At 34.3% G+C, this 19,594-nt stretch overlaps 1 protein-coding gene across 9 annotated transcripts in view; it reads left to right on the plus strand.

Annotated features, from left to right (window-relative positions):
- The first annotated feature begins 2,061 nt into the window (after positions 1-2,061).
- The window catches only part of EYA4 (EYA transcriptional coactivator and phosphatase 4), a 120,122-nt gene continuing 102,589 nt past the window's right edge, over positions 2,062-19,594 (plus strand). For 2 of the 9 annotated variants that reach the window (XM_081942992.1, XM_081942989.1), the window contains exons 1-2: positions 2,064-2,822; positions 15,332-15,420. In XM_081942992.1, coding sequence (XP_081799118.1) covers positions 15,388-15,420 — 33 coding nt within the window. In that variant the 5' untranslated portion in view covers positions 2,064-2,822; positions 15,332-15,387. Of the gene's footprint in view, positions 2,823-3,898; positions 3,973-5,714; positions 5,776-15,331; positions 15,421-19,594 lie in introns of those variants that run through there. The other 7 variants (XM_081942994.1, XM_081942993.1, XM_081942996.1 and 4 more) reach the window with 5 other exon arrangements.

Below are 19,594 nucleotides of genomic sequence, written 5' to 3' on the forward strand. Positions count from 1 at the left end.
GCAAAAAGAAAATGAAACTATAGTCCATGTAACTATATAGTCTCCTCTTCCTCTTCCTCCTTACCTTTGGTGTTTTTAGCTGTAAGATAAACACAGCTTTTCTTCTGAACTAAACAAACTACTGCACTAAAAAAAGCATGGACTTGAAATAGAATGAAACAGTGATGATAGATAAGCTTATTCATTTCCCAATAATCTTTCTGTTTTACCTGAGATCACTCACAATCTGGAAAATGCTGTCTTAAAGATCTGCTTTTTAAACTACATAAAGGGGGGGAGGAAGACATTTTATGCAACAAATGAAAGTAGAGGTTTACAATACACTTTTTATTTACTAGATACATAGGAACATATAATAATTAGTTCAAGATTAATAGTTTTATTTGTTGCTTTTGTTTGTTCCTTCTAATCAGTGTTGACTCTTGGCAATTGCCTAAACAAGTCCCTGAAGGTTTTTTTTTTGGCCAATATTACAGAAGTGATTTGCCATTGCCTATATCCTAGGGCTAAGAGAGAGTGTGACTGGCCCAAGGCCACGTAACAGGATTTTTAAATATATATATATTTATTACATTTGTTTGTGACTAAGATATGACTATAACTCACCATTTCCCAGTTTTTAGACTGGGGCTTTAATCCATATACCAAGCTGTCTCTTTTTAAAGTCGCAGTAGCTAAAACATAAAGGACAATAGTTTAACTATTTTAGAGTTATCCTGAGACATTTTGGTTGCTAGATTTGCTAACAATCCGATTATTTTCAGCAAGGAATAGGAACATATTTATTTCTTCATTAATAGAATATTAATAAATATATTTATTTATTTGTAATTTCAGTACCAAGCCAGTATTATGTCAATACTACCCAATCATATCAATCTTTAGTATTATGCAGTAATAAATTATTTGCTACCTTAAACCTCTGAAGTGATATGTTAACTGTATGACCAATTTCAGGGCAATGTGATTTCAGGAACAGCTGGATGTATTCCAAAGACCAACACCTTAGTGCCTATGCTTGCATATTATTTCTACGGACTACCTAACCAGTTGTTTCTGAGAAGTTCACAGGATAGGTAATGTCAGCCACTCATCCTTATTTGTCCTCTGGCATGTGGCAATCACTGAAAGCAGCACTTGACATTTCATTTGTGTTTGCAGTAGCTGATAGGCACTAATAGACTTCTCCATCTGCCCAGAATTTGCCTTCTTAGCTTTGACTGAATGTTTACATCCAAGTCAATTGTTGGCTCATTCTGAAATCCATATGAGGCAGAAGGGGAAGCCACATGCCCAGACTGCTATCTGGTCCCATTCTTTCAAGCTTGAAGAAAAACTAACTGAAGTGCACCTGGGCAGAACTATCCATTTCCAGAGCTGGCCAGTGATTACTTTTCCAAAATGAAGCGAACAGCTTGGGACTTGCAAGAATTCAGACATTCAACAAGCTTGATGTGGCCTAACAGAAATTGGCTAATGGCCCAGTAGTTATAACAACTGATTTAAAAACAAGGCTCAGTGACTTTCCTTACTGTGATTCTGGAGAACCGGTAGTGGAAAATTTTTGACTAGTTCGGAAAACTGGCAAATATCACCTCTGGCTGGCCCTCGAGTGGGGTGAGAATGGAGATTTTGCAATATCCTTCCCCCAGAAGTGCAGAAGGAATTGGGATTTTGCAGCATCCTTCCCCTGGAGTTGGGAGGGAATAGAGATTTTGCAGTATCCTTCTCCTGCCACTCCCATCAAACCACACCCATAAAACTAGTAGTAAAAAAATATCAGTGCTTGCTTACTACAAGCCACAAACTTGATTCAGTCATTCATTAATTAATTTTACTACTCCATAGGAGAGGAGGAACGCATGGGGTGGGTGGGGGGTTTGAGAAAACCCACGCGGAATACTGAAAAAAAAGGCAACGCAGCGCACAGTAGGCGCGCCTCGCCAATTCAGCCCCGCCAGCCAGGGACCCGAGGACGTCGCAGCACCCCGGGGCTAGCATCCATCCACGTGCCAATTTCCCTCCCGCGCCCCGCGCTCGACCAATTACTCACGCGAGAAAACAGCCAATGGCAAAGCGGCGGCCGTCAGCTGTAAACACCGTTCCTCCCGCCCTCACCTCGCACACTTAGACACGCACGCGCCGACCTTCCGCCTGTTCGGCGAGCGCTGCTCCCGAACTCGCAACAAGTCGCCTCACGAGTGCAAAAACAACAACAACAACAACAAAACAAAATCTCAACAACGGAGGAAAGGCATCTCGCAAAAAAAAAAAAATAGACAACGTGACGCGCGTTTTTTTAAAAATACCCTTTCCAAACCCCCCTCTTTTCCTTCCCCGGACGCTCATTTCTGGGTGTTTCATCTGAGCTCGAGACTCGCTTGCAAAGAGGAGAGTTTTCTTTCTTTTTAAAAAAAAAGACGGAGAGGGGGCGAAAAGCGCGAGGGGCAAAACTAGCCACCCCTCAAGAAAGTTTTAAGGATATATTTTTGGAGGGAGAGTTTTAATGGGCCGCGCAGTTGAGTAAAATTTCCCTTCTTATTTCTCTTCCCCAACCTCCCTCCCTTCGCCCCGTTGTAACTTTGTTGCGTGAAGGAAGACGGGGAGAGAGTATGTCACTTTGAAAGGGATGGTTTTCCTCTTACCAAGAAATAAATAAATAAATGAAGAGTCATTCAAGACCGGATCTTTGTCTTGGAGCCGGGGAGAGAATAAAAAACATAATTCAGAAAGGAAGCAGGAGCAGCAACTTGTAAAGAAGCGAGCGAAGGAGTCCTGGCCAGGGGGGAAGAAAGAGAAAGGAAAAGAAAAGAAAAGAAAAGGTGGGTACGATCACTTCCCTTACCTCTCTCTCTCTCCTTTTCAGCTTCCCCCCAACCCTCTTTCTTTTGGCGGCGACTAAAATCGGTAGGGGGGAAGAAAACGCGCTTCTTGGTCCCTGGGCTTTAACTGCGCTTTCCTTTAATAAGGGAACCACCACCGCGGGGGACGGACGGACGGACGACGAAAGGTTGGCGACCGAAACAGAAACAGCCGCTGACCAAAGCGGCGGCCTCGGCTAGAAACTGAGAGAGCCTGACTTCGGTGCCCGGCGGGCGGCTCTCCCCAAGTCCCATTTTGCCCTTCGCGTCCCGGGACTTGGGCGTAGAGGACGCGTGTACGTTTGTGTCTCGAGGGGGAGAAAAACACACAAAACCAGGCGAACTTTTCCTCAGAGGGGCGGCTCTGTTTGGGAGGGACGGGGAGGGGGGGTGTTGTCGCGGGCTCGAGGGGCGCTCGGGTTGCCGCCCCGGTGCCTTTTTTTCCTCCTCCCTCAGAGGACCGAGGACATCGCCTCCGGAGTAAGTTAAGTCAGGCCTCTTTGGAACGAAACGCCGCATTTGAGAAAAAGTTCGCCTTGGCTCTTTTGGCCAGAATTCCAAATTCGGCCGTCCTGAGTTTCCCCACCATCATCTCGGGTTTCTTTGCCTCCTCCCGTCGCTTAGGGTCGCTAGAATAACAAAACGTGACATAACCGGTAAGAGAGATTCAGACGGCCGCTTTTGACGCCCCGGGTTGGGTTCCCCCTCGCTTTTCGGCTTCTGTTTCCAAAGGTCGCTTCCCCCCCCCCCCCCCCCTAAGCGTTGTGTTTCTTTTCACTGGCTCGACTGGACTTGCTTCAAACCGGGACAGAGTTGGCGTTTCGGCAGGGAATCGAGACGCTGGGGTGGGTTGGGTTGAAGTGGGGGACGGGGGGAAAATTTGTGAAAAATCTCCCAAACTCTGGCGGGCGAGGAGTTATTATTATTATTATTTGTAAATTATTTGTACTTTCAATTGGAGAAACTCTCTGCCAGCCTTTTTAGGAAACAATCGGGTTTTTCTTTTTTCTCCCCTAACTTGGATTATAAATGTTGAAGCTAAATCGTGCCTTACTTTGTTGCATTGAAAGCCTGGAACTTTCCGGTCTCTCTTCATGTTTATCCTGAAGAAGTAAGTTTGGCATGCAGGGGTTTAATGAGGAAGTTTGTTCTAAAGGTTCGAGTAACATAGGAGTTTTTTTTAAAGGTATGAAAGCGACTCCACCTGCATTGTTTGTGTATAGATTTAAAAAAAAACTTGAAACTTTTATGAGCGAATTTAACACTTAGCAAACTTCCCTTCTTAAAATTATTTTTGAGCAACGGAGGAATTGACTTTGTAGATCAGGTTAGTGAGGTGCCATGAACATTATACAATCAATGACTTGTGTTTTCATCTTAAAATACTACCACGTGGAATTCTTTTTTGTGGCTGGTCCTCCTTGAAGTAATAGTTATTTTATATTCAGCCCCAAGGGCTTTAGCTATTAATTAGATGTTGTGTTCTCATTTAGAAGCTTTAGTACAGGAGAAAAGAAAGAATGTGGGCTTTATGACAAAATAGTATATTCTGGACCATCTCAAATTTAGCATTCTGTGAAAATGTTGCAGCTAAATAGTGACAGATTTAATACATCCAAGCTATCTTGTCTGTTATTAGGGCTATTGTATGTTGCTCTTCTACTTGCAGTTATTTCACTATGCAGTGATATTGCATACAGAGTTTTTATTTTCCAAAGACATTTATTGACTCGGGATTTTATCCACCAGAAAGAAAAGTATTGTTAGTAAAGCCTGACATAAAACTGATCTATTCTTGTTTTCATATCTGCATGGTTAGAATGAGCAAGGGTTGACAAATGGCAGCAGGCGGAATATAAAATTAACTTTACATTAGAATATTAAGAGACATACTGATTAAATGATTAGTTTTCATAAATGACTGTATTAGCTTGGTTTGAGTCCAGTTCAACATATGTTTATACATAGGTTCATACGTAGGTTTCTCTGCATTTGAGACTTTTGTGTATCCTTCGTTTTCCAGCCAGAAGTTTGTGATTAAGGAAATAGAGATCCAAACACTGTATTTTTTTCCTTTAATCTATCAGCATTACGGTCATAATCATGATACAAATACGTGAATGTACCATATTTCAGTCCAGCAATTTCATTAAGAATGCAGATATTTTTCTTAATTTCATCCATGTGTTTTTAAAATGCTTGGCATTTTTGTTTAGTGTAAGATTTTTTTATATAAGCAGTATCCCATCAATTACCAATGTTTTGTTTTGTTTGTGGTAGTATTTTTTAAAGTATTATAAAATAAAAACCATGCGCTTATAGCTTTGTTATAAGCATTATTGGTAGTCGAGTATCTTTATAGGGAATTATACTATAGAAATTAAATAAATAAATGAATATACAAATACTAGTACTAAATCAATAATACTTTTTTTTCTAATGAGGCGTAATAATTTTGAATTTTTGGATAATAGGAACCTGTTTTGACTGTAAGAAAGGATTAATAAAATTATCTTGCCATCACTTTTACTCCTTATTTGCACAATCATTATAATTATATAATGCTATTAATATAATAGTAGGCTTTTAAGCTCTATTTTTAAAGACAGAAATATGGGAGTTGTGATATCAAAGGAATTTTTCAAAGTGAATATTAACAATATTAATATTGTTACAATATTATTAATACCGATGGAAATGAGAGATGTGCAGAAGCTTAACTATAACAAATAGCCCCTCCCCCCCAAAATAGTTAAATTGTTATATACAATATTGCATTCATTTGAAAATGGCAGAACCAAATTATTTTGCAAGCTATCATGGACAAAATCTACTGCTGTGCTTATTTTACAGAAGAGGGAAAACCTACATATGAAAGAGAAGTTTTATTAGATATTTGCCTTCTCATTTTCAGGTAATGTCACCTGGGACATAATTTTATTTATTGAAGTGATTTTTGATAAGTTCTTGGTGTAACCTTTAAAAATGAAGATATCCAAACTGCTTAGAGGGCTTTTTTTTTTAACAAGAGGAGTTTATTCGGCATACTTTTATATAGCAGCTGCTGATCATATTTCATAGAGCTGTTAAAGCACTTAAAACCTAAAATTAGGTACTGCATAGTAGTAAATATTTCCAATTGCTGCTTAAAGAAATAAATGGAAGAGTTATTCTTTAAAATCCATTGCTAAACAAAAGCAGGTACAGTTTCAAAATTTAAAAAGAAGAATAGCTGCAATTTATTTTCTTGATGTAATTCTATATGCTTTTAGTCCCCTTTGAAAAGTGACACCGCTGCAAAGAAATTGTTAAAACATATCTTTGCTTGGTATTTTGTAATGCAATTGTTTCATAATCAATTTTACCTCCACTTAACATTTGTTTAAAATAAATAGTCTACAATATGGAACATATTCATGTTCTTTGTGCAATGAAATCTTAACTGATTTTCCACATTGCAAACCTGTGACAAATTGAAAATTTTATACAATAACATCTAAAATCTACATATTTTCATATTATATATTTATATTTTCAGTTAATAATTTTATTATGAATTAATACAAATATTATTGTATAAACCTACTTATAATGCCAAGGACAAATAGGTATGATTTGAAATTTGATGTCAAGCATAATAAAATAGCATTTATTGGTACAGTTTATTAGTAATAACAAGCTATGCACAATGTCTTATATTGTACACTAATAGTATGAACATTGCCATGCCTTCAGGCTATATCTTGGGAATAATACATAAACATATTGATTCTAAATAGAATAAGTATGCGTTGCTTTGGATAGCAGATAGTTATCAACAATACTACATTGTTTAGCAGCAGAAATTACTTTGTGAATATTTTATCTCTGATTTAACTGTAAATGGAACATTTTTACCTGGGATACTTTTCAAAAACTGGGTATTTAGCTGAATGAAACTTTTGCATATTATTAAAATACTATTAAGCTTAAAGTATAATAGCTTATTTAGATGCTTCAATTTTAGATGCTTCAAACTTTCTTATGACATGTTCTTTTAAAGTATTTTTTAATCTCATTATTTAGTATGAAATTATGATTTAAAGATAAATCTGGATACTAACCATATATTTGTATTTATTTTTCTTTAAAACTGGATATAACCTTTTTAAATCCTGTGCTTCAGGACATCAGTGACAAGATTAGATATTTCTGTATGCATTTTAAATTATGCAAGTTTATGCCTGAATCCTAAACCTTTATGGCCTATTCAACCAATCAAGTGTATTAATCAGGGGTTGATATTTCTGTAGTTCAAAAATATCACAGTCAAAAGAAATCAACTTCATAATTTTTTGATGGAATAGTAAACTATGGCAATTATTTCTCTTCCCTCAGCTCCCCATATCAAAACACAAAAGGGACAAAAGAGGTCCTCAGGATAAGACCATGACTAATAGTGGGGTCCAAATGTAACAATCATTTTCTATTTAATTTAAATATTTAGACATCTAGAACCTTTTGAATTGTTATTATTTGACTACATGCTAGTTTTGATTTTATTCAAGTAAAGTGTTGACCCTTGCTACTTATATAAGGTTTACCTATGCATTTTCCAGTAGAAGTTTAGTTTCAACATATTCTGAAAACTTATTTAGCTATTTTTAGCACTTTACTAAGTTACTTAAGACAAATTCCTTTCATTTTTGATAAGTCTTCGTTAAAAAAAGAACATTAATTAGTTTTTAGGTCAGTTAATAGTATATAAAACTAACATATGTATAATAGAGCTTTTTGACCTACACCTTTTGAAGTGACAATAATTTCACATTATATTGTTAGACAATATTTCAGTGCAGTAGAGAATACATGACAGATAATTTGTGGAAGTTTAGAATAGTGGTATATTTTATACCTATAAAATAATTAATATCAATATACACAGAAGAGCTAAAATACTATCTGTGTAAATCATTTACATAATTTCACTTCAACTGAAAATAAACAGAAATCAAATATAATAGTGTTTCTGAAAGCAGGGATTTGTAATTTTTTAATTATATAGTTTACATGGCTACCTATCTCAAAACAGCGACTCAATAATTAGAACCACTATTGCCTCCATATATAACCCATGACGTCCAAGGTTAAAATCCAAAAACCAAGTTTCAAAAGCAACAGAGGTCATCCAACCATCTGACCCAAACATCTTGTCTTCAAAGCTTTGTGAAAGGCTAACATAGTTGGGTCTATCTGGATTTCTGGAGATATACTATTCCACAAGTCATGAGGTGCCACCATTAAAATACAACTTCTGGATGCAACAGGATGACCCTGTTGAATGGAGAGAACCCAGCTCATGCCTTTTGTGCTCTATCTGGTGGGCTAGGCAGAAGCTATGGGAAAAAATATTTTGGAGAAAAATAATACTAATAAGCAGGTAACTATATCCAAAGTTCACTTTGGGAATTGAGAGACCCTTTAATGCAATTTCTGACAATCAGGAAGTTTTAAAATTGGTACATAAATCACTCATTAAATCCTGAATCCACAAATGTAACTATTGTATTTTGTTTAAATAATTTTGTTGAACTCTAGCTATAAGTTATGCTAATTCCATTTAGTTAAATTTACCATTAGAAAACCATCCATTAGGGAATTCAACCCAGTAAGTTGCTTTTGTATATACAATCAAATATACCTTGAATTTGATACTTTAAAACTTGTAGGCAACAAGAAACATCTTTTGTTGTCAAGAAAGCTGTATGAACATGCCTATAAAGTCATCAGGAATCAAGCCCAACTTTTTTTTTAACTTTTACTTGAAGCATATGTTTTAAATGTTTTGCATAAGATAAAAGTCAGTAAAATAAAATAAAGCAATGAACAATACCAGTGCACCACAAACTGTATTGTAATGGAAGTCATCTTTTTAGGTAAGCTAAATGTTTTTCTTTCTTACCATTCTAAATGGAATTTCACATAGTTGTGTGCATTTGTGTAAATATAAACGTATATAAATAAAACCACAGCAGAATGCCTAAATAGAAATCTTTTCATAATTTTGAGTAGTTTGGATAATGCAGTTTCTTTACGAAACATATTTGTAAACCAGCATGAATGGATATAAACTCTAGGTTTTCAGAGACTTGTAAAATTTGATAAATATATCATGAGGACAGGCACAGATGTTTCATTGGTTGTATGCCCATGCCAGCTGCCTTAATTTACTTTCTACTTTAGTGTTCTAATTAGAGGTTTTTAATAAGAACCTCACCTGTTTGGATAGATATGTTTTTAAAGTATTGTTTATGTGGCTCTGAACAAATTCTGCTTTGAAATGTACCCTTTGTCAGTAGCTTTGAAACATAAATAAAATTCATCAGAGTAAATTATATTTAGCTTAATGTGACTTCCTTCTGCGTAGAAATGTATACAGCTAATGACCTATTAGAATGAGAAGAAATGGAAAAGTAGTGTTGTTGAAACGTTGTATACGATATTCAGCTATTGTTATTTTTTATGTTTTTTGTTATTTCTTAGTCAAAATGAAAAAACCCATAAAATTCTGGTAATTGTCTCCTATCATGATTCTGCTATTACTTTAAAAAAAAATAATTCATGTAAAATAAAATGCTTAAGTCAGTTCAAATATTATACATTTGGACCCAAGACATTTGCAGTTGATAAAGGCTTACTTACATCTATATTTCTTCATACTTGGCTAAATATGTATATTAACCAAGTTGGGTACAATTCACTTCCTGTTATGTATGTGGCAATGTATGAATGGAGTTTCATATGAGGATAGTTTGCTATACCTGGAGCAAGTTTGATATGGAAGAAGAAATGAATTAGAAAGCTATATATAAATAGAAAAAATAAAATGTATTGATTTGTTCTTTTTTTAGCTGGAGATATTTAGTGATCTGTTTAGATTTGCAGAGTATCTTGCAAATGATAAAACTGTTGGAGACGATTTTAAAATATTGAATATGTAAAAGTTCAATCTAGAAAGAAACACTTGTAATTTTGTCCACATACAGTGTGCTAAAAACTATGTACTGTATGTATATATGTACGTATGTATGCACATGAACACAATATTCTATACAGTAGGTACAAATGTACTAATTTGAAAGGCTATACGCTCCTATGACTTCAGGATCAGATATCAACTTTTATGTCAGTTGCAAAGATAGAATTTCATTACTCTCATACTGAAGCGTAGTTGTTTTTAATTTACAACATAGTGACGTGAACATCTGATGAAGTATGTGAACATTTGAGGAAGTAGCTCTTACAAGTGCTTGTGTGTATGTGTGTACAGTAAATTGTGAAGGTGTGTGTCCACACACACTACTCTACTATCTATGAGTTAGGGGATGTAAAAATAATATTAAGATATTTCATACATTAGGAAACTAACAACCATGTATTTATAGAAGATACATATGGTATGGTCATTATACATTTATTACTTTAATTTATCAAGCAGGTAACAATAACATCAGTAAATTGTATATTACACCTGCTTATTAATTTGATAATACTGCTAACAATAAGATACATAAATTGCCTGCATATCTATGCCTGTTTATGATTTATTTGTGTATATTGGATCATTTTATGTGAATATAGTTAAGCTGAAGTGGTGTGGTGTATTGTTAAATTTCAGTTTTTTGTCATATGTCTTGTTCTTTTTTTACTGTAGGCCAATTAAATTTATGTTCTTATAAATGAATGTTGTTTGTAAGCAAAGTGGCAAGGTTCCAGTGGAAATATTGTGTGATGAGTTGGTTTGGAATGGTTCACAGTTAATTTTAAATTGATCACCCTTTAACTAATTAAAACCTAATACTTTTTATCATTATTGTTGGGTGATTTTCACGTGTGTTATGCAAACAGTTGGGGGCACTAATAGTCATTTTGCACAGCACTCTTTATATCCAGTGTTTAGGCACTGAAGCACTACATCATCTCAAGTGTTTGGACTGGCTTCAGTGAAGACCTCCTAAATTAATTGAGTGGATATATATTCTTGTGGAAGGTATTTTCTTAAGGTTATTTCAATTTTATTGTGACTGTTGCTTGGTTTCTAAATTCTTATGGCAAAATTAGCTCTCCGAATAAACTAAAACAGGAATTGTTGTCAATTCCGTATGTATCAATTACATTTGCCACAATACAGTTATGTAAATTAATCTTAGCATTCCGATAATATTTTTCTATTGATCTGGAGTAAAATAAACCACTTAGTGTTTGGATCCCAATCCTGGACCATGGACTGATCTTGGTCTGCATCCTGTTAGGAACCGAGCTGCACAAGCAAGTGAAGCTTCATCTGCACATGCCTGGGATATAGGTAGCACATGGAACCATCCTTCCCCCCCTGGTTTGTGGAAAAATTGTTTGCCATGAAACCATTCCCTGGTGCCCAAAAGATTGGGGACCGCTGACTTAGTGAAACAACATGAGAAAGGCACAAGATATTGGAAACAATGTTGTATATGTGTATTAGGCAACAAAATAATATCCAGTTAAAGTCTGATCAGCTTTGAAGATTTTTTTTTACAAACTTCAACTGAAAAGCTGAGATTAAACTGCCAAACGTGGCTGTATTGGAACTTTTCCTGGCTGTATCTCTGACCTTTCAAATTGTAATTGTTATTTTAGAGCTCTATAGCATTCAGAAAATCATATTTGTCACTTTCCTTATCTTTGATACTTGGCAATTTTAGTTGACATGTTTTTTATGCACTATGAATATTTTACATCTTAGAATCTTTAATTAGATTACATCATTGTCTGAACAGCAAAAGTTAATGGCTTCGTGGTCTTTCCTTCTCCTGATCGCTGTCTCTATTCCTGCTGATATTTTTGCTTGCTGTGTAATGTTAGCAGTCAGGTCTTATAATGAATATACCACTGTTACTTGGAGTAGTTCTGCCAATATTGATTAAGGTGAAAGTATAAAAGCATAAATTGAGAGTAGCCTCACTTCTGGTTTTGCCTGTTAAATAATCATTATCTCTTGGATAGTAAAGACAGAAGAAAGGTAGTGAAATCTGGGCCATCAGAAGATGCAAATACTGTCAATACAATAGGAGCAATTGTTAAGCTCATTAACTATATAACGTCCTTTAAAAAATAGGGGAATATATTCACAATTCAGATACACACACACACATAAAATAAAAGGTGTCTGGGAACTAGAGAAAAAAAGAGACTTTCAGTAAGCAAAAGAAATGTGTGAACTTATTTGAGTCATGTGTACTTTAGCTTAGGTATGGTACAATGGTTTAAGTTTCAAAGACTTTCTGATACATTTTTATACCAGATGTCAACTGACAATATAAATTATTATTTATGAACATATTAGTTGACATCTGGTATAAAAATTAGAGTGTTGTAAAAGAATTTTGTAAAAGTATATTAACGCATTTATTTTCACATATATTTTCAATAACATAAAACAGTTTTTTTGGGGGGAAACTTTAAACATAAAATACTTCAACTTTAAATTACATCTACAGATGACAGATGTCTATCTTCACACTAAATGGTCTATAAACTGTTGAAAATATTTTTAAAAAGTTAAAAAATTGATTTATAACTGGCATAAAAAATGATCAATCTTCTGTTTCAGTATTTATTAACATGAAATGTATCTTGTAACTTGACTTGGTAACAAGACTTGGTAACTAAGTCAAGTTGTATCAGTAATAAAAGATGTTACTACTTTTCTTAGAATTTTTGAGTTCCTAAATGTTTTTGCTCATAAAATCCAGGGCAATCATATCCTAAAAGGAGTTTGTTTCCCATCTGTGCTAAATATTGCTGTATATTGCAGGGGATACGCCAGGCAGTCAACAAAACACAGTGGCCATGAACACATAGTCAAAGCCCTGACATTTTTAAAAAATATATGTTAAATGTGTGGTGCATGTAAAAAGGAGCAAGACTTCAGTTAAAGCTGCCATCTTGACTTTTTTTTATTCCATCTTGCAGGTGCTCCTGCATTATTGATAATTTTTGTAGTAGTTTCAAAGTTCTGCTTTAAATTTTGATTAGTCTTGGGGAACCATGACTAATGAGGAACCATGATTGTTTTCAATCTGGCCCTGGAATCATTATTCTTGGCCTTGAGCTTAACAGCTTTTGTCATAAAAATGGAGGGAAAGCACCTACCGTTAATTGTTCCAGAAAAATGTTTGGGAAATATATGAGACTTGGTGCCATACCAAAACATCTTGGATGGTACTTAGAAACTCTGCACATCAATCAAATTCCATCTGTCAATTGCAAAAGGCCACAGCCTGTATCCAGACATATACTATGCCAATTTATTACAACATGCTAGGTTCTTGGGAACAACTTGATGCATATGAACTGACTAAAGAACTTGCAGTTGTCACTTCACATTCTTGTGAACAGATAATAATCTGGCTAACAATGTGATCATCCATAATAAAGAAAGTACTATTGATGTACTTCTTGAAAGAGTAATGTACATATGTATGTATGCATGTATATGTATGTAAGTATAATATCGTTAAGTGAAGTTTTTTAATGAAAAAAATAAAATAACCACAAAAATATTTTACGTTTATATTGAAGCTACAATTGATGAAGCAGTAATATAACTAGTGTGATGTCCAGAACATCAATAGCAAATTCAGAAGAAACCAATGCATGACTTCTAAAGGACAGCTGATTGATGGTGGATGGGCTGGAGAAATAACTGTCATTTCAGTTTTTGTTCAAATGATCTAACTGTTTTGTTGCTGTTTTGTCAGAGGAAAAAAAAAACCTACCTTTGGTGGCATTTCAGGTCATTTGGGGATAATTATTAAAAATAAGCTATTTTATTCACCTTGTGATACATTGGTTATAAGATGTAAATTCTAGTGGGTCACTTTTATTATAATGATTTATTTGATTAGCTGCTTCAATCTATCCTGCTCAAGTGATTTCAAAGAATGGGACTCACCTTGTTTTTGATGCTATGGCTGCTCACCTGAAGTGGTGAAGCATGACTTCACTAGATGACATTTTCAGTTTTAGAGTTCAATGCCTTTAGTATGCCGATAAAAATAAACTTTATTTAAATATATAAGAACCTTTCTATTTTAAATTTCCAGTTTTGAAAACACAATTATATTTGCTGAACTATGCCCTCAATTGTACATAATTCTGAATTTCTCAAACCTGACAATCATTTGGCCTATTTTAATGTTTTCTACACGGTATTGAAATTTCAGCCAATTTAGAATGCTAGATTGAATGCTTTGTTGACTAAGGCCTGCTATGGGGAGCAGCTTTATTGTCTTAGTAGTACACTTTTAGGCATGTTTCATGAAAACAGATGCAACTTATAACCATATTATGACTTTCCCTGGGTTTTAAAATCCTTTGAAGTAACCTATCCTTCGAAAAAGCAGTAAAAACTGTACTTTTTCAGAAGTCCTGTGATCAAGCTTAATTATGCTTCAAGCCATCATGGAAATATCGGTTATTTCCATGTTGATAGGTTTTTGTAATTTTTAGTGAATATGTTTATTTTATTATAAACTGCATGGAGTCATTTTGGAATAAAGAAGTATACAAATATATCAACAATAACCCCATCTCTAAGAGAGTAAAATTTCATGTATAAACTTTAAAATGATTTCATGAGGAATTATTCCATGTTATAATAAAAGGTACTACTTAGCAAGTTATTACAGGAAAGACTGAATGTGTTACTTACCATGTAGCATGAAGTTATATTCTAATTAACTGAAGTGTCATTCTCATCTTGCTTTCATGAATTGGGTGTTAAAGTGTGGACTATCTTCCTTTTTAGTTACAAACATTAAACAATGCAAGTAATTCTTTTAAATGAAACTGCTAGCTTATATTTCTAAAATCTGGATCACAAATTTAAAATGTATTGGATATTTCTATAGCCTTTTCTAAGTTCAGATAGGGATTCATCAAATCTTAAGCTTATTTAGTTCTGATTCTTAGCTAATGCTTTTGCTGATTGATTCTAGAATGATTTTTCTGTCATTCTATCAAAGGACTCATTTGCGTATGAAAACTGGAATTTGATTTACATTTCACGTGGAGTTGCTACCAAAAGTTGTAAATGCAGATAAATTTTGAAAAATTTGATAAGTTTTCTATTTCCATCAACCAACAATGATTTGAAGGACGATATGGCTGAAAATGAAAAAAAATAAAATAAAATGTGAACCTTCTACTATTGATGTCAGTTCTATTTTCAATTAATTATGTAGATCTGTTTTGAACATAAATGGCACTACTTGCTGAACTTAAAATGATGCTTTTCTTTCAGCTATGAACAAATGAATATGCATTCATTCATGCATTAAGGAAAGGAACCTAGTTTCTAATATGTAGTTGTATATATTTATATTTGTATATATTTATATATACAACTGCAGAAACAAAGTAATACTTTGTCTTGTTGTTTTTAAAATTAGGACATCCAGTTACTTCTCAGTTGCTTCTCTTTGTGGAAGAAAAGTGAGTAACCTCCATGGAAGATACTCAAGATTTAAATGAACAGTCAGTAAGTAAATATTTGGCTAAATTGTCACACATTTATTTTTAATGGGAGAGGTCCAACATTATGAAAGAAAATTGCTCAAACAGCCGGACTTTTCATTTCACTTTTCAGTCCTCTGTGTCTCCCTATGGAAGGTTTCATAGCCTTGCAGAATAGATGGGGAGTTACAGAACTGTACTATTGACAGATGCAATTTTTATAGCAGAGTAGAAATCCATATGCTCAATGATATTTTTCAGCTGTATATAAAAATGTGTACTTCTGTGGGCATTTGTGTTTTTATAACATACATAGATTATATTACATACTATAGTTAGTCCTCAACTTACAACCATTTGTTTAGTAAATTACAATGGCACTGAAAACATGACATAAGATCGTATTTTTACAATTATGACCATTGACACCTCCCTGTGGTGATGTGGTCAAAATTTGTGTAGTTGGCACCTGGCATGTATTTCTGACAGTTGCCATGTCCCAGGGTCATGTGATCACCATTTGTAACCTTCCCTACTGGCTTCTGACAAGAAAAATCAACGGGAGAAGCCAGATTCAGAGACCACACGAGTCATTGGATAACTGCAATGATTTGCTTAACAGCTTTGGCAAAAGAAAATATAATAAAATATATCACGATTCATTTAATAACTGCCTTGCTTAGCAATGGAATTTTTGGGCTCAATGATGGTCATAAGTTGAGGACTACCAGCACATTATAACAAAATGGACGAAGTTTTTTGTATTATTGCTATGTTTTCTGACTGCATTCCTGTCCAAATACTTCTCTTGCTCCTCCTCCTATTACTACTACTGCTACAATAATATATTTAACCAGAAGTTGGACTGCTTGAATGTAGTATAGGATATCCTCATATGCATGTCTTTATTTTGGAGAAGCTTTTGGTTTTGAATTAAATATTCTATAGTTCTGTTTATGGAAATAATTATTCAGCTAAATATTTCTCAGAATTAATAATTAATATTCATTATCAAGCTTTAAAAGACTACACAGTTTAATAGTAGTCAGTAAGATAATTATAATATACCAACAGTTATAGGCTTAATGGATTTAATGGGTTGGTTTAGGAACTACATATGATTTGTAATATCTTTACACAGGTTTTGGGCACATTCCAAGTGCAATTCAGAATTGACAAAATGGGCAGTTCATAGGCTCCATGAAAGCTCTTTCCTTTCTTTCTGCAATGCTTAGACCTTTCCCCGAAAATAATGTTGATTAAATTGTTCTAAAATATAGTATTTGTAGCTTTTGTTTTTTCTTTTATAAATTTTTTAAAAACCCTTAAAATAAGAACATTCATCTTCTAGGATTAATATACTTTTAATAAATGCTCAGACCCATTCTCACCTTCCCATCCCCGTCAAAAGCTGATTTAGGCTTAATCCCAAATCCCTAAAAAACACAGCCACACTTTTTCTTTTAAAAATGGTAGGATGGTAGGACAAAATCAGCCCATCCCTTAAGATGTGTATATGTTTATTGAAGGCCAAAACTATTTTTCAAGGTTCAACAATCATTAGAAAGTTAAAAGCAGCAGTTTCAATTTTCAGTTTCTTTAATATATTTAATAGCATATTAAATTAATCCATGTTCTGAACAATCTTAGTCAATGCAAATTTGGAGAAACTGCATAAAATGTATCTGTAGTAGCCAAATTTAAAGTGTAGGTACAGTATATTCATGGTAGTCCTTCAGGTTCAAAGAATTGTTAATGCAATTTATCTTTGAACATGGAGGTGGCTCTACAAGTGCAGAACCTAGCACAGTTAAGACATCCCTCATGGTTTTCTATTAGTTATATTTTTGTGTCTATCTCCAAAGTTGGTAAGGTTTTTATAGCAGAGGAGCTGCAGCTTCTAGATTTCTTGGCTGTGGATGTCATAGCGGCACTAGGTTTCTTTCATAGCATCTTTGTAACATTTGTATTGTTGACCTCAGTCTCTTCCTGGATTCCAGTACACTCATGGACCATACACCAGTCATCCATTCTGATGTCATGTCCCCCCTATCATATCTGGACTCTGATAATCAGAGATTCAATGCTGGTATTGAATCCAAGAAATCCAGATTTGATGCCATACAGTCACATAAGCACATTTTGAACAATTGACATCTGCCTCATATTTGTATTGTCCTGTAGTTATGAGATCAAGATTTTCAACATTTTTTGCCAATTTCCGCCCCGAGTCCCTTTGGGGAGAGGGGGCGGTATAAAAATTTAAATAAAGTTAAAGTTAATTTGCTTCCAATTTCTAGCAAAAAATGCCCATTGGTGAAATCAGCTTCGCTTATGTCCACCATATCTGCAAAAAAATTGTGTATAATTACATGGTGACCCATTTAACAACTACCATGATTTACGACCATAATTCCAGCTCATTTTTAACTTAAACAAGATATTCAACAATTGCAAATAATACTATAAAAATATAATATGCAATTACGGTTGATTTAATTTGATGATACTGAGGGCAGAATGTTAATATCATACATGTACATTTGTTTTATTTCTTTTATTGTAGAGGAAAGAAGGATTACCCAGCATATCTTTAACATCTAGAAAGAATATTGTTACTAAAAGTCTTTTCAATTTCATATATTAGGAATTTAGCTGGAAATCTTTAATATACACACTAAGAGGTTGCACTGTAAATATTAGTCTTTCCCATTTTTACTTATGCTAATTATCAAATGTATGTCAACTTTATCCTTTCTGGTTCAAATATAAATATTGATATTAAGCTGCAACTAACATACCAATAATATAATTCTAGATATTCTATGAGACAGCTTTTTCTTCATGTAGCATTACAAAAGGAAAGCTAAAATACTATTTCTGACATTGCTTTTTCTAATTTATACAAAGTAATTACAAAAGAATAAAACACCCCAGTGGCAGCTTGGTAACTTCAATTGTGCATGTCCTAGCCTTGCCTTAAACTGAATTTTGGTTCACATTAAATGTGATTTGGCATCATTGTACAAATTGCACTGAGTATAATATTTCATTATTCACAATTAACTTGCATTAATTGTGATGTATCTGTACTGCAAATAGCTTACTTTTTACATGTTATTTTTTCACTCTTAATTTGCCTTCCCAATTCCACATTTCCATAATTTAATGACAACAGGATCTATTGCAATATTCCCACATGTCTTTATAAATGAAAAACTAATGCAAAGCTTCTAGGTTTGTGGCCTGTATACTATAATGTCTTGCATGGAAGGATTACCTCTTTGGGAAAAGGTTTACAAATCCTAAAATTGGTTTTCAAGTTTCAGAAGCAGACATCATTGTAACACATGTTTTGAGTCTGAAATGGCAAAATGACTGATTAAAGATGACCAGGAAACAGATTTACGAATAGAAGCAGGAAGACAAAAGTTTTCCCCTGTGAAAATTTTTAAATAATGAAATAAAAATCTCTCATCATATTCCTTCCAATTCCTTGGTTTTCAGTATTAACTAACAAAGCAAAACACAAAGGTGGGGTGAGACCTTTCAGGCACTTCTTCCACTGTACTCATTCAACTTTCTAGTGCACAACATATTAAGCTCATGGTTATTGAGTTCTCTGGAGATGTGTCCTGAATTATACCCTTAAACATTAAAGCTGTTTTAAACAGCGTTATCTTTTGTTTTGTTAGTTAATACAGAAAACCAAGGAATTGGAAGGAATATAATGAGATATTTTTATCTTTAGCTATGTCATGAAGAGTTAGTATTCCTGTTTTCAGGGAAATCCAGAAAATATTAAATAGATCACCTCTCTCCCAAATATGGGTGTGTGTGTATATAAGGAAGGAGGGAAGACAGGCCCTGAATCGGGAAGACAGGCCCTGAATCTTGGTTCAGACTTTGGTTCATTATAACATTGCAAAAGACTGGTCAAGGAAAAAGATATTTGCAGACAGAGGCAGGGTGAGATCAATGAGGCATAACATTTATATTTTTATCTGTATGTTCAGACAGACCATGAGGGGTGTATCCTGTTATCTGTCTAGGACAGGGGATAGTCCCGTGTTTGTCTCGCAGATGTTAAATGTTCCTTGACGTATTTTTATTCTCGGCTCTTTCTGTACTTTTCCATTTCTCCTTTTATCAATTTAGCAAATGTATGCCTGCGTATATGCTTACGTCAAAATGACTAT

This window comes from Natrix helvetica (assembly GCF_964273705.1).
Source record: "Natrix helvetica genome assembly, chromosome: 2".
Taxonomy (NCBI): Eukaryota; Metazoa; Chordata; class Lepidosauria; order Squamata; family Natricidae; genus Natrix; species Natrix helvetica.